This window comes from Pituophis catenifer, unplaced genomic scaffold (genome assembly GCF_029215685.1).
Source record: "Pituophis catenifer annectens isolate HBS135680 unplaced genomic scaffold, rPitCat1.0.hap2 SCAF_3, whole genome shotgun sequence".
Lineage (NCBI taxonomy): Eukaryota > Metazoa > Chordata > Lepidosauria > Squamata > Colubridae > Pituophis > Pituophis catenifer.
In genome coordinates this window covers 145,318,853-145,335,113 of record NW_027256883.1, presented here as the reverse complement: position 1 = coordinate 145,335,113, position 16,261 = coordinate 145,318,853, and the positions used below count along the sequence as shown (strand labels likewise).

The 16,261-nt window shown below is 36.2% G+C and overlaps 1 protein-coding gene across 4 annotated transcripts in view; it reads left to right on the top strand.

Annotated features, from left to right (window-relative positions):
* Positions 1-989: 989 nt before the first annotated feature.
* Positions 990-16,261, top strand: part of LRRC7 (leucine rich repeat containing 7) — a 128,921-nt gene continuing 113,649 nt past the window's right edge. For all 4 annotated transcript variants that reach the window (XM_070939465.1, XM_070939464.1, XM_070939463.1 and 1 more), the window contains exons 1-2: positions 990-1,187; positions 8,896-9,013. In XM_070939465.1, the coding sequence (XP_070795566.1) occupies positions 999-1,187; positions 8,896-9,013 (307 nt within the window). In that variant the 5' untranslated portion in view covers positions 990-998. The remainder of the gene's footprint in view (positions 1,188-8,895; positions 9,014-16,261) is intronic.

Sequence of the window (16,261 nt, the reverse complement as noted above, 5' to 3'; positions counted from 1 at the left end):
AAATTAAATTATTTTTGTAAACAATTTTCTTCACTATCAGGGAGAACAATGCAAGCCTGAATAAATGGGTAGTATTTCCATAGGTTTCTGCCTGCCTCCTTTTATTTATAAAATGTTCTTTGTATTTTTCCTGAGTTTTACACCCATTTGTGTACTTTGTTGCCCACTGAGATTTCTCTACTATTCCCTTCTCTATAGGCATCTTTGAACCTCTTTCAAATTTCTTTCTCCATATCTAGATAACAGATGCCATTTTTTCCCTTGTAGGGGTTTCCTCAATGATAGTTACTAGCTTCAAGAGATATATGTACAAAAACGGCAAAGCTGACGGAATCATGCTATTTTCATTGTTTTGATGAAAGCAGGCACATATGAACACCTCTGGATGATGTATTTGTTTACTTATTATAACAGTTGCACTTCTTCTTGATATAAAATACTTTACTTAAAATATTTTTGTCTTGTAGAGTAGTGAAAGTAAAATAAAGAATTGATTCATGTTCAAATTATAATTATCTGTAAATTATGGAAACAGTCTTTCCCTGGTTTATTCATTATACTTTCAACATACCTCTTAAATTTTTTTCTTTCTCAATTAGTTTTGGAATTTTTACTCATATTTCTGGGTATAGATTAAAAAGAAAAAAGAAAAATTCAGTTATTTGGCTTTCTGAATCTAAATACACAGTAACCGTACTTAAGGAAACTGTAGAACAACATATTCACAGGTTCTAGGGAGTTTGCCTGGAATCTTCTATATTAGTTTATGAGCTATATACAAAAACCATCACCAAGTTAGAAGCAACGAACAAAAAGTGTTTAGTAAATTGATACTGGTTTTCTGTGTTCAAAGAAATGGGCTACTATTTTCTAGAATTTGTTGATTCTCTTCTGAAATGATTTTGGACAATTGGTTAATTATTTTTCTACTCAAATGAGCAGTGATTTTGGAAAATAATTTAGTTTATTATTTTTTTATTTTAGTGCGGCATTTGGAGATGACAACTAAAAGGAAAATTATTGGCCGCCTGGTGCCATGCCGATGTTTTCGAGGGGAAGAAGAAATAATCTCAGTGCTTGATTACTCCCACTGCAGCCTTCAGCAAGTGCCAAAGGAGGTATTTAACTTTGAACGGACATTAGAGGAGCTTTATCTGGATGCCAATCAAATTGAAGAACTTCCTAAGGTAAATGCTTTCTTTCTATAATATGTAAATGCAGCTGTCTAGCTAAGTGAACTTTTGAAGCATACTCTATGAAAAGAACATTCAGCATAGGCAAAATTCATTGTGGCAGCTAATAACCCATTTTCTAGTCTTTAGAAAAGATGCTTCTGTTGGCTTTGCTTGCAGATATAAAACGATTACATAATAAGATAAAACTGGATTTTGTCCCTGCAAGAGCATTGACTCAAAATTCTCCATTAATTCATAATACTGAGACATCCCCAGAAGAATAGAGATTATTGCAAAGGCCCAAAATCTTTTTTTTTTTTTTTTTTTGGTTAGAGGGGAAATTTGGAATTTTTGCAGCCCTTATCTACTGGTTCCAGGAATGTGCTGGGTAGTTTTGAAAACAAAGTTTACGTCATGTCAGCGTTTTATTTTTTTTAATTAAAATAATATAAATAATGGAATAAAATTGGGGGGATCGTGGATGGATTTAGGGCAGGGGTGAAATGCTACCGGTTCAGGCCAGTTCGCCTGAATCGGTAGTAAAAAATGCTAATGGTTCGCTGAACCGGTAGTAAAAAAATGTTTTTAAAAAGTTCCAACGATCAGCTGAGCGATGTGCAATCATTGGAACTTTTTTTTTTTTTTTTTACTTTTAAAGCATTTTTTTACTACCGGGTCAGCTGAATAGGTAGTAAAAAAAATGCTTTTAAAAAGTAAAAAAAAAAAAGACTCACATGATTGCGCGGCACAGCTGTGATCATTCGAGCCTTTTTTTTTTTACTTTTTTAAAGCATTTTTAACTACCTATTTGCTGAACTGATAGTAAAAAAATGCTTTAAAAAGGTTAAAAAAAGATTTCCAAGAGGACAACTGTACCACGCGATCATCGAAACCTTTTGTTTACTTTTTTAAAGCATTTTTTACTACCATTTCGGGTGAATAGGTAGTAAAAAATTGCTTTAAAAAAGTAAAAAATAAAGTTCCAATGGTCGCACGGCACAGCTATGATCATCGGAACCTTTTTTTTACTTGTTTAAAGCATTTTTTACTACCTATTCGCCCAAAACGGTAGTAAAAAATACTTTTAAAAAGTTTAAAAAAGGTTCCGATGATTGCGTGGCACAGCTGATTTGTCCCCCCCCCGCTGTTCTACTTACCTTCCCAAGCCTCCTTATGGCGTGTCGTGTGCATGCATGCGCAGTGCGCATTTGGTGCAAACTGCAGCACGCACTTGCCGTGCAGTGCGCACGTGCAGCCAGCGAATCAGTAGCCAACCGGTTCAAATTTCACCACTGATTTAGTGTCTTTAGTGTGACAGGGACCCATTTCTAGGTGGTATTTGTGATTAAAGAATATAATATTTTTTTGACTGTTATGTATTTTAATTTTTGTATTATTGCAGTTGTTCTTATTTCATTTTAATTTTGGCCGCTTCCCAGAGTCATCTTGTTTAGATGGATGGCTATACTGATTGATTGATTGATTGATTGATTGATTGATTGATTGAATGATTGATAGAAAGAAAGAAAGAAAGAAATAAAGAAAGAAAGAAAGAAAGAAAGAAAATATGACTGAAAGCTTTTCACTCATAAATAAAAAAAAGTAAACAGTATCAGCACATACATGCAAACAGGTATTTTGTGTAATGCGGATTTATTTCATTACTTATCAAGACATTAACCATTTGTATTATTAATTATCCATTCATTAAATATTCTTTATGCACAGAATGTGCAACTTGGATTATACATATTCAAAACAGTGCATATTTACTTACTATAAAGCTTTACAGATTTTGATATGTCTTACTCTCCTGTAAATAAGACTATATTAATAACTCATTACCTTAATTATTAACTCCCATTAATTTCAACAATAAAATTAAACTTGTGCTTAAAACTCTCCTAATATTCTGTAGAACTTAAATTTGTTTAACTTAATATTATTAGAAATATCCATCCAAGACTAAACTGAGGCTTTCCTTAGCTCTTTTCCTATCCTTATAGCCCAGTTCAGATGCTTGCTACAATGACGTTTTCACTCCATTGAACAACTGGAACAATTTAATTATATTCTCCAGGGGTTGATAGAAAAGTGATATACATAACCAAGTCATTTCCTAGCTGTACGTATTTGTTTATAGAGAAGGCTCTGGATACCAGATCATAATTTTCTGTCTCATAAAAGTGTGATGGAGGTCAATTTCTGACGTATGATTCAGGCATATTTTCTCTTTTTAACATAGTGTGCATTGCTATGTAATTATATACCATATTAAGATGTTATTTAAAAACACTTGTTGGCTTAAAAAAATAGCATAAAGCAATGTATATTCAGCAAAATATAGTTTATATCTTAAAACTGGTAGTACATTATTTTTAATATTTATTCTTATACTTTTGACATTGTCACTAAAGTGAGCATTCTCCTCCACCATCTGCCTGTATCGCTGCTGCTGAATATAGATAACTGCTTAATTTAGCTAAGAAACTGGGCTAACTTTCATACCTTGGAATATACATCTTAGTGTCCACGCCTGGCATTCTTCACTCTTCCCCTCCGGATCCACACCTGTTCCCTTCTCCACAATAAGGCAACATAACAGCACTTAGGACAAAATTCCAATTATAGGTGATATAAAACTATCATATTCCAGTGCATCATTTTGCTATCGAATGGCTAAGTACACACAAATGTTTTTGTTCAGTATGAAGGCATATCATAATAGAAATCTTCTAATGATATAAATCAGGGGTGTCAAAGTCGATTTCATTGAGGGCCACATTAGGGTTGTGTTTGATCTCAGGGGGCTGAGGTGAGCAAGGTTGGAGTGGGCGTGGCCAGCTCAATATCACTCATGTCAGCACCTGTGCTGGCCTGAGCGCTCTGCTAATGAAAATGGGCTCCCAAGCTCTGTTTTTGTGGCCCTCCCGAGCTCTGTTTTCACTGGCAGAGACACCACAGGCCAGTCTTTCACTGTTTCCAGGGTAGCCTTGCGGGCTAGATCTAAGCACCCTGCGGGCTGGATCTGGCCCCCGGGCCTTGCATTTAACACTCCTGATATAAATGCAACAGGCCCTTCAATTTACATTCTGTAGTATCTGGCATACAATGTGTATTACATTCTCATAACCATGATCTTGGAACTATTTTCTTCTGTTGCTTTTAACCCTTTTCAATAATAATTGTTGGTGGTGGCGGGTTACCAAAATTTAATTGTTGACTTGGTGAAATTTACAAGTCAAGAATGACCAGGTCCATTAGGATTCAATTTCAAGGAAGACAGATGTTAGTTTTATTCTCTGTTGGCAGCAATGGGAAACTTTTTAATTTTCTGTTTATGAGGAGAAAAAAAAACTGCTTATCCCCCTGATCTGGAATTTCTGTTTCTCTGACTATAGAACAGGAAGTATATATCAAATTTTAGTACTACTAAACTATTACTTTAAAACTCAGTAGTGTTCTTTTGTTTCTGGTATTTGCCATGCAATCTAATACAATGAAAATGAACTCAGTTTATCTCAATAGCAGGAACAGTGGTAATAAGAGTAGGAGTAGCAAGTAGTAGTGAGCAATGCCCTGCCAGTACTCAAAATTAACAAGGAATGTTGGCAGAATCTAGCCCATTTTTCTCTTCACATTCATTGCTTCACTAGATCTATCTTACGTCAAACCTAAATTTGAGATTTTATGATAGTCTGTACTGTATAGTTTGTTGCATTGATACATACCATTTGTTCCTAACTGAATCCACCTGACTCTATTAAACCTATGTGTTTCATTGGCATTGATTCCAAATGCAATTGCTCTTCAAGGACTATTGTCTATTTAGAACTTAAGCATGAGCTATACCCACAGTAATACAATAACTATGGATACAGGAGGCATTTGAAAAGCCATATGTGTTTCATCACCTACAGTAGTATACCCGAGGGCTCCAATTGCTGCCATTTCCATTTATTTTTCTCCAAGTCAATGTACATCTGCTGCAGTTATAAAAATTAATTGTTCACAGCTTCATAGGTGGACAGTGGAAAATAAGTATTTTTAAAAAATCATTCACTTCTTGCATCCAATGAGATAATTCAAAGCAATTCAGAAACTTGGTTTCCTAGCAATTCCTTTTTATGCCATCACACTTCTTTTTAGTATAATAATCTTAATGTACACACTTCCCCTAAAAATAGAAACACCAACAGGAACAAAAATGAAAATGAGAACAATAAATAATGCAATAAAACTTTGGGAAAGGTAGACACATTTTAACAATGTAACAAAAAGTTTATTCACTCCTACCCCCCAGACTCTGTTTGCACCTGTTCAAGGAGCTGCACCTCACATTTTGGGAAACCTTGGCTTCTTGTGAAAAGTCAAGCAGACAATATTGGGAGAAATAGACCTCACAGCTCAAAAGTAAAATATTTATATAGACTATCCCAGGTCTACAGAAAAGTCCTTTAGAAATTATTTAAAGTGTCAATATCAGTTCCTCCCGGTTCGGTCCGGTTCGGCCGGTTCGGACGATATGATGTCACCGAACCGGTTCTCCCCCCCCCGCCCACCCACCCACCCACCCACCCACGTTATTCTTACCTTTTATTTGGTCCCACCCCCAATCTATTGCTGCCTCCTGAGTCCCAGTTGATGACTAGAGGGAAAAAAACTGTTTAAACTCTTGTCATGGGGCTTCAAAGGGCCGTCCTACAGCTGATCAGTGTTAAAAGCAAACAAATGAGTTGGGTCGTAAGTGCGAGGACTGGTCGTAAGTGCGAGGACCTTCCAGAAATGATTCTGACCAGATAGCCATGCCCACCTAGTCACATGACCTCCAAGCCACACCCACAAAATAAGCCACGCCCACAGAACCGGTAGTAAAAAAATTTAGAACCCACCCCTGGTCAATATCATTACTTCCTGTCATTTGACTTTAAGAGGAAAGGGTAATCCTAGCTTAATATGAGAGCCAGTATGGCCTAGTGGTTAAAGCACCACGCTAGAAAGTGGGAGACTGAGAGTTCTAGCCATGAAAGCCAACTAGGTGATCTTGGGCCAGTCACTCTCTCTCAGCCCAGTTCAGTTTACTTACATGGTTGTTGTTGGGGGGGAAATAGAAGGAAGGTGTGTGGGGTATGTTTGCTGCCTTGAATTATTTATAAAAATAATAAAGGCAGTATACAAATAAATAAAAATCCTCCAGTTTTAACTGATACAATGTGTATTATGTGTATAAGCTTTGTTCTTAACAGTTCCTTATCAGCAAGTGCTGACCTTAAATTGAAAAAAATAATCCTTGCCATTTTTCTGTTACAGCTCAAGCCTACAGTTCCAGACATATAAAAACATTTTAAAATCACATGCTTTTGTTGAACTGCTTAGTTTAAAGTCATTGAGGCACAAATACACCAAATAAGCATAACAACTTATTACATATTAATTGAGCAGACATTGCTAAAGTCCAAAGATTTATTGGCATTTCTTAAGATCAAGAATTACATTAACAAGGCTATAATGACCATTTATATTTTTCAAGACTAGAATCATTAATTGTCATAAAGCTCCTTTCAAACATGCTCAAATGCCAATCTTTTCCAACTATGGAACTTATGAGATGCCTTTCAGAGTTGAGAATTATACACTATACTGAGAATATATATTTCACTCTACTTTTATGCTAACAGTAATATTGGCAGTGTAGACATTCTGTCTAAAAAGAATAAACAGATTGAAGCTGTTTTCAAGTTGAGTTTCATTCCTGGTGACTTGAATGGATCATCTATGCAATTTTCCCAGCATGATGAATACTTCTGTTACAGCTTTCTGCTATTTCTGCTATTGATGTTTGTTTTCTTCCCAGTATAACTAAAAACCAAGACAAGACATATTACTATGTTTCTCCAAAAAGAAGGCCAGGTCTTATTTTCTTTTGACCCCTGAAAAAACAGCTAGGCCTTCCTTTGGGAAGGTTCTAATTATTGACTCACCTCGTGGCAGTGGGACCGAGAGCCCCACCCAGCAGGAGCTCACTGCTGGCCCACTTCTTCTGTGGCTGCTTGCCTCCACTTGCATGCATCGCCCCAGGCTCTGTTTTGCCTTCAGATGCCTGCCGGAAGGCATCTACAGCCGATAAAAGAGCTCCCAATCTATCCTGAGCTCTGTTATCGGCTGCAGGTACTTCCAGAAAGCCCTCTGCAGATGATAATAGAGCTGGAGATTGACCTGGAGCTCTCTTATCAGCTGCAGATGCCAGCAGGCATCTGAAGCCGAAACAGAGGCCAGGGCGATGCATGTGAGTCGCGGCAAGTGGCGGCAGAAGAAGGTGAGGCAGGTGTCGGGGTGTGTGAGGCCTGGTAAGTAGGTCAGCTCCACCACCCCCATCCCCACCCTAGCTTATTTTTTATCTGTGTGCCTCACCCTTCCCCTGCACCCCAGGGTCTTAATTAGGGCTAATTTCATATGTGGGACTTAATTTGATTGCATGCGTTCAAAAACGTGATAGGGCTTCTTTTCAAGGTGGGTCATCTTTTTGGAGAAACATGGTACATATCAGTAATGTAAACTTAAATGTTCCGGATCATTATCAGTTATGGACAAATAAGATTTCCTGAGAAAATGTATATAATAAAAAGGCTGTTACAAGTAATTTCATAACATTTCTCACATTTGCTATATTATTATTTATTTCACAATAAAAGGTGGATGAAAACATTATTCCTAAGATAACCATTTTCGTAATGGAAATTAATTTGCACTATGCTGCTGCATTTACTTGTGGCAAAGAGTGGCTTTTATTCAGTTGTTAGACTTCTAAAGAAATACATTTTGAACAAATAGGTCACTTCATGAAATATACCAAAGGCAGTTATGCAAATGCAAATGCAAATCTACATATTAGATATTTCAAAAATCTTCATTTGCAGTTTATTCAATATAAATTCTATAAATTTTTATTTCCCATAGGTTAGATATTTACCCTCTAAGAATAATAATAAGTTTTATTAATTCTACTATGAGCGTCAGTTTGATGTAAAGGTTAAAGGCACTGGACTAAAAATCAGGAGGCTGTGAATTCTAGTCTTGCTTTAAGCACAAAACCAGCTAGGTTACTTGGGCCAGTCATTTTTCCTCAGCCCTAGAATGAAGGACAAGCCATTTCTGAAAATGCAGGCAAGAAAATAGCAGGGATTTGTCTAGGCAATCACCTGGAATCAAAACGGACTCAGACAAACCTGCAAATCCTACAGCAGCAAGATTCTGCTTCTGCTTTAATAAAATGATATAAATTTTAAATAGTGGTGTTATTTCCCTTTTTAAGGTAATTATAAGTTAAGGTGACCATCTCCTGATAAGCATGTGTCCCTCTTCTTACTTTTAAAAGTCTGCAAAATCATATGTACCCCTAGTTTTTCTCAGTAACCCTTCTATTTTTTGCACTCTTGTTAGGAAACTTTGTTAAGAGAAAAACCTTATTAACCTCTCTTTGCTAGTTACATATCTTCTTACTGTTTTTATGTGGAAGATAATGTTCTCTCGCTGTGGCTGTGAAGTAGAAACATGATAAAAGAGATTAAAGAGAAAATTCTTCAAATATGTCTACTGATTCTTACTGGCGATGATACTATATATGTTCTGTTTTATGCTATCTTATAGAATTTCTCTAAACATTAAAACATACTAAAATTTTATGAGAAATGTTATAACTATCTTTCTTTTGCTTTTTTAGCAATTATTCAACTGTCAAGCTCTACGTAAACTGAGTATCCCAGATAATGACCTTTCAAGCCTGCCAACCAGCATTGCCAGTTTAGTTAATCTCAAAGAACTTGACATCAGTAAAAATGGTAAGAAAAATATGTTTCATTTTCTTTTACCACTGATTCATAAATGTTTAGCAAGGGAAGGATTATGGCTATTATATTCTTCTTTTCAAAAGACTACAAGTATAGCTAATTTTATTTCCAAAATATTATATATTGATAATTTAACCTTTGAATAAAAAACTTTCTTGATTTGAGAACACCAACTACACTGAAATATCAGTTGCCATCGCATAATAACCACATTTCAGAAAACTGAACAAACATGACACTATGCAAATGTTAGTGTTTGAATGCTATTTGCCGTTGTGCCCTTGGTAGTTGAATTCTGCATCTACCTGCCTTGTTTAAGATGATGTAGGGAAGTAGAAAGAGAATAAGTCAACAGAGCTATTGCAGTAACTACTTCAGTTTTCAGAAGAGCCCCATTATTCCCATAAGGACAAGATACAAGTTGTTAGTATATCTTAAATATATTTTATATTGAATTTAAATTGCATTTGCACAATCAAAACTAATTTAGTCAATGTTAACTATAACAAAATACTCTCTTATTTTGATAAACAAATTCTTTATACAAATTGGTTCTCTCATAAAATAGAAAAATACTTTCTGCTCTTGTTGATGTAGAGGTATATATGTATGTAATTAACTTTAAATAAGATAAATGTAATATTTCATTGTGAACCAGTATATTACTGTGAAACTAATGCTTAGTTTACAAATAACCTCCTAAATTTAAGTTGAAGCTGTAGAATTGATAGTCTTTTACTATATTGACTAAACTATAAACTATAATTCAGAAAATAAGATTAAAAAAGTGGAAACAAAAATTGAAGGATAGATAGAGTATTACTGCTTTTGAAATTTGTATTGGAGAAGAGTCATGAAAATACTATGGTAGATAGTTAACAAAACAGATCAGTGTGTCATTGAACAGATCAACTCAAAGTTGTCATACAAGGCACAAATGATCAGGCTCAAATTGCCATACTTTGGACACAGTATACAAATATCTAGGGCTATGGAGAAGGATCTAATAGTGGGAAAGGTAAAAGGAAAGAGAAGAGGACAATTAGTAGCAGGGTGGATGGACTTTTGGAAGACATAGCAAACCAAGCTAGGTACAGATCTTAATGAACAACATCTAGAGATGTGGGTGCTAGAGTCAACAACAACTTGATGGCCCTTAATCAATCAATCAGTTTGATCAGTTAATCAAAAATCAGTTGAGATATTATAAGTAATCATTCATTTTTCTAGTTTACCATTCTTTTCTATCCTTCTTGTCTGTTTATATGACCAGTTTTAATCTGAAACCCCATAAAATGGAACCTATCATATTTATTGCTATGTGCATAAAGGATGATTGTGAAAAAGGAGCAGACAGGTGAAAAACTTGAAGAGGGAGTATGATATGACATGTTATCATCATATTTATTATTAACCAAATGATGCTGGTAGAGCAATAGCATGCTGAACTCTATATTGCTTTTTGGACCATTTCACATAATATTTTAACAGTGACCCAAATCTTTTGGGTGCCAGGGTCCAGTTCTCTGGAGGATGGTTTTTCCATGGACCGGGGTCATGGTTTCACATGCTGCCTGGATCCCGTGCATCTGTGGATGGAGCTTCACTTGCTTGCATTGCCTTGCAGGCTGTGGGTTGGGGCTGGTCCATGGCCCACGGGTTAGAATGTTCAATTGTTTTGAACAATTATTAGCTCCAGATTTCATCAAGATTTTGTGTTGACTGAACAACAGCAATATTCCTTGGTTCATGAACTCAATCACCTAAAACAAATGTAAGGAGAAGACTGAAAAAAATGCTTCCTGATTTAAAGTAGCCAGAATATGATATTAGAACTGGAATTCTAGTTTAGTTTACATTATAATTGAAAGCAACCAGGATCAGAATCTTTGATTCTGACTAGTGTTAAAAAATACTCTTGTTTTTGAGACAGTTTATGCTGTCTCATGTATGGTGGAGAAAAAAAATGAGGTGGGGGCAGGCATGAGAATGCAGCATTATCACACTAATTTGTGTATTGTTAGCTTTGTGCCTTTACTGATATTTTTGTCTTGCTTCAAATGTGGTTTAAATTATCTGTAGTTCTTGAAGTGACAGTTGCTGGAGACGTAGGTGTGAAACGGGGTAGGTTCCACTTACCTTTACTACCGGTTTGCAATGGGAGTGCGCTTTGCACACACACATGCGTGCATGCTTCTGTGCATGCGCAGAAGCTTCTGTGCATGCACAGATTGTCCATGATGATGTCCGTGGGGGGGGGTGAGTGGAGCCTCCTGCCTCCATTACTACCGGTTCATAAGAACCGGACTGAACCAGGAGCAACCCACCACTAGTGTGAAGCAAAGATGTGGTGATGGGGGAAGCTTGAGGTAGTGAAGTAGGTCAGTAGAACTTGTGGAAAGAATGCAGGAGATCAAAAGCAAAACAGAAATATAATATTCAGCTTGTAATTCAAAATCTTTTCTAAATTTGTGCAATTATTTGTGCAATATATTAATGAACATGGAGAGGAAAAATCTAAATCTACCTAGAACATGGATAACAGATGCATGATTGGTGATCTTCTAGATTCGTGATAAAATTCACAAAAGCATAGTGTAATAATGGCAATATTCATACGGCGTATGGCAATTCTATCTTCAGTCTGTTAAGGGTTGGAGGAGCATCAAAGTAATTTCTTATCTAAATACATTTTGTTTTTACTTGTGATAGATTCTATGCAAAGTACATTTTTTACTTTTGCAGATCTCTAACATTGGAACAAATCATTTCTCTTCCTCTTGTCAAAATAAAAATAAATATTTAGAAAGTAAACTAAAGTGGTCTCTCTTTTTTTAGAAATACAGTAAGCAACTTGGGAACAATGAAACCAAAGAGCACTCTGGAAATGATTATAAGGAACGGAAATCCTACCTGGAGAATTTTTGAAAATCCAATAGCTGTTTTCACTGTAGAAATAAACTATAAGTGCAACTTTCCCTAGGAATGGAGCTAACTCAATAGTGCAGCCCAAGTACTGCCCCGTTTCATACTGCTGCAAAATGTTATATTAATTACAGAGGATATTAAAAAAGGAAAAATAATATTCACTTTATATGCCTGTGTTTAAGGAAACTCTATTTTGTTCTGCTATATATATGAAAATTGTGAGGAGCTTTTAAGTGCTTATTTATTCAATAACTTGCAGTAGAATCTCAGAATCTTTGTTGACCCAGCTAAAAGGTTTTTTTAAAAAAATAGAAAGGAGATATGGTATACTTTGTAGAGTGCAATTTAATATAGCTTCCATATTAGGCTGGGAATTGCCTAAAACTAAGCAATTTCTAAAAGCACAGGAGCATTTTATGAGCAAAAAAACCTCAAAAAGGCCAAATTCTTACAAATTAATTTAGTCTTAATTTTACAGCATTTTGTTTGGATAACTCTATTGATCCTATCTTGCCAGAATAATAAAGTGTTAGATAATGTAGAAGATTCACGATTAAAATAAATATTGTATTACTTTTGAAATCCTTAGGGACTTAGTGGTGCTATTTTATCACTTTTTAAAAGAATCTTAAAGTTTCACAACTCCTCTCTATGAATTTGCTTCCAGTTTTGAAAATCCTTTAGTATATTGCTTAATATTTTAAAACTAGTTCACCTCAGTAAAAGACTCTGATTTAAAAAAAAAAGCTAATAGCAGTCAGTTTAAGAAGAATTCTATCTTTTTTCTTAAACTGATAAAAGAGGTGTATGTTTCTAAAGGATCTTGGTTTGTGTGATATTTGGGATAAATAATTACAAAAGTCATCTTTGGTTGCCAGTGTTCAGCTGCCATAAGAAAAATTTTCAGCGGATGCTTGTTTTAGGCCCTCCTTTTTTAAAAATACAAATACAATATTCATCTATTTGATTCTTACTTTTTTTTTCAATCATGCTTTGAAAGATTATTGAACTTCTAAGATACTGTAGTAGGGAAATACGGCACTGACCCATCAGTGCCACCTAGATGAAGATCTCAAACCTAATATTGGAGGATCCCAAACCTAAGATTGAAAGACAGCAAACAAGATAGCATTTCACTGATTTAGGTCCACATCCTAAAACTGAGCTGGAAAAATGGATAACATGACATTAAAATTTTAATTAACAGAGAATGAATGTCTTTTAAGTTACAGATAGTATTTAAATACAGTACGTTACTAAAAATACTAAGAACCAGTTAAACAAATTCAATGGAATTTTTATCCTTTCTCCTCTTGCAGCCCCAGTTAGTCTTTTTTTCCCCTCCTTCTCCTTCCCTTCCCTCCTCCTCCTCCTTTCCACCTCCTAATTTCCAGAGGTTTAAATTAAATTCACAGATCAGTGAAGGAGATTGTACACCAAAAGACACCAAAAATATAGGGAACCATAAGTAGTTGTGCTTCCTGGTCCACTGATGTGGCAGAACTGAAATTGAGGAGATACAGTATATGCAATTCCTTCTTCTCCATTTCCAAGCTGTCTGCTAGATTACTTCCAACTGTAATCAGAAACAGAAACAAGACAAACAGCTCTTTAAAAAATAAAACACATTAGAAATGCTCATTCTTTTTTAAAGAGAAAATGTCTTTGAACAAGGACAGTGTGTTATTTTATGAGCAATAAATTCAGAATGTGATTCTTTGTTTGTTATTTATTTTCAGCCTCTTTTGCATTTTAACTAAGCTTATGTACTCTGTTTTATTTGCAGAATAAACATCTACACTATGCATAGTAATAAAAAAAATAAGAACTTATAGTGATGGTGACTCATGAGCTAAGAAGAAAATTTGTATGCTTTCAGGCAAAGCAAATAAAACCTACTTGAGTGTGCCATTCTATTATTGTCTTGGACCAATTCTTAATAGGTTATTGTGACTAAAAAAATATTAGCAGTACTTTCTAATATTAATACATAATTTGAACACAAATCATAGGAAAGAATGGATTTTGAAATAGAAGTAGTCGCAATGGTGAAATTAACTGTTTGCTTAGCAAAAGTAATTGCTAAGCAAACATTTTATGTGATCTGGAAACCATTGTTAGATTTCTTAGAAGATAAAGAAAAGAATTTTGAATTTGGGATTTGAAGTTTATCTTGGATTTGACTAAAGAAATATTTTAGCTTATTAAATGTAAGGTTATTTCTATTTGATAATTTACTATCTTTCAGAAGAAATAAAGAGAAGGACATTTTATGAATACCGGCTTTTTAAAAGTATATTGACTATTACTGTGTTTCCCCGAAAATAAGACAGGGTCTTATTTTCTTTTGACCCCCGAAATATGGCCTTGGCCTTATTATTGGAGGTCTTATCCCTAAACCTTGGCCCTGGAGCGCCGACTGGCTGCTTCGCCAGTGCCACTTAGGCCGCTGCCTCCAGCAATCGTGGAGAGTGAAGCCTCCCCCCAGCCTTCAATGTCCGGGCTGCGCAAACTGAACCCAAGAGATAGGGGGGAGGCTTCACTCTGCTGTCGGGTTTGGGGCTGAGGGGGGTGGGCAGTGCTTTCAGGCCACTTGTGCAACTGAAGAAAGAAACGCCTCATCCCACGCCTTCCCCTCCTGGTTAAAGAATGAAATTGGGGAGGAGAGAAAAGCGAGGAGGAAAAAATAGTCACATCCCAAATCTCCAAAGGATGTGGAATTGAGATCTGGCTAAATGGTCAGCGCACCATTACCAAATAAAAGCGGATGGGAGGATATTCACTCTTGTTGTTTCTCTCCCTGTCTCTCTCTCTCTGCCTGTCTTCACCGTGTCTTACCTGACTTCCAACTCCTGCCATGCTGGGCGAGGGAATGGCAAGGGGAATCCCATCTCACTCCGTACATCTTGCTTTTCTGCCGCCCCACCCCTCCCCACCTGCCCCACCTCCTCGCTGGCCGAGATCGGCAAGCCAGATTTGGGAAGCTGAACGCACTGCTGCTGTCCGGAAGCACAGAACATCAGAAATGGGCTCTCTCGCAGTGCCTCCTCTCTCTCTTCTTCTCCTGGCAGCAGTGCGTCCGGCTCGCCACTAAGAGAAGGGACGCGCGAGTTAGGATTTGCGGGAGCGTCTCCATGAGGCTATTCCGTGTGGATGACAGGGGCGCATGGGGCATGTTCCCCCTCCCTTTCCCGCCTCTCTGGCCTCACCTCCTCACGTCGTGTTTTTTGCGCAGCAGCTGTACATGCATCTAAGTATTTGGAGGGGCTGATTTTCGGGGGGGGTTGATTTTAGCGGATGTGCTCAAAAGCCTAATTGGACTTATTATCGGGACATGTCTTAGTTTTGGGGAAACACGGTAGTACTTTAAAATATTTTATAGATTAGTATTATTTATTTAATTTAGAGAAAGGTGGTTGTATTGTTAATATCGCTGTATTAAAAGAAGATATTTGTTATGTTTGTCAGAGTTTAGGCAGCGTAACTAGTATTATGAGATAATCCCAGGAGCAAAACCCAGCACACAGCACACAGAGCATTTTATATAAATAACAGTGGTTTTATCTACATTTTAATATTTAGTGGTTAAATACCTTAACAGCTATACACGGAGAGCAATAATATACACGACAAGAGAACAAGATGTAGAATGCATGAGGAGAAGGCTTGAGGAGAAGAAATGCCCTCTAATGGCTTCCTTTATATAGGAAGCTTCTGACCCAGCTTCTTAAAGTGACAGTAACTCTGCTGCCTCATTCTATTGCATCAGCTTCCAGCTGCTCCGCTTACAACTTCTCATCAGCTTACAGCTATTAACTCCTCATACCCTGACACATTTGTTTGATGTATAAATTTTTTGTCACTTTAATTTGTTTTGTCATTCTCTTTTCCCTTTAGGTTAGTTTGTATTTTAATGTTTGATATTGAAGTCTAATAAAGATATTATATAAAAATAATTGCAGATAGACATTAGTTTATACTCTGAAATTTACAATGTTATATTTAACTAGTTCTTTTTTGAATTTGAATCCTACCTCTAGACATCCTATAAGACTTGCGCTTGGGAAGATGCACTTTGGAATAGAGACTTGACTGTTTTGTTGTGGTTGTAGGGTATGCCTAGCCCAAATACCTAGCAACTCCAAAGCAATATACTGCCATCCCTTTTTTAATACGAAGAAATAAGTGTCATTCTTTTCATGCAGTGCTATTTACATATTCCATGGTATCTGGTATAAATTAGCATTGATTAAGAGCAGTAGGGATTTAGCAGCATATTGCGGTCTTTAAAGTTCATGAGTATGAGGGAAG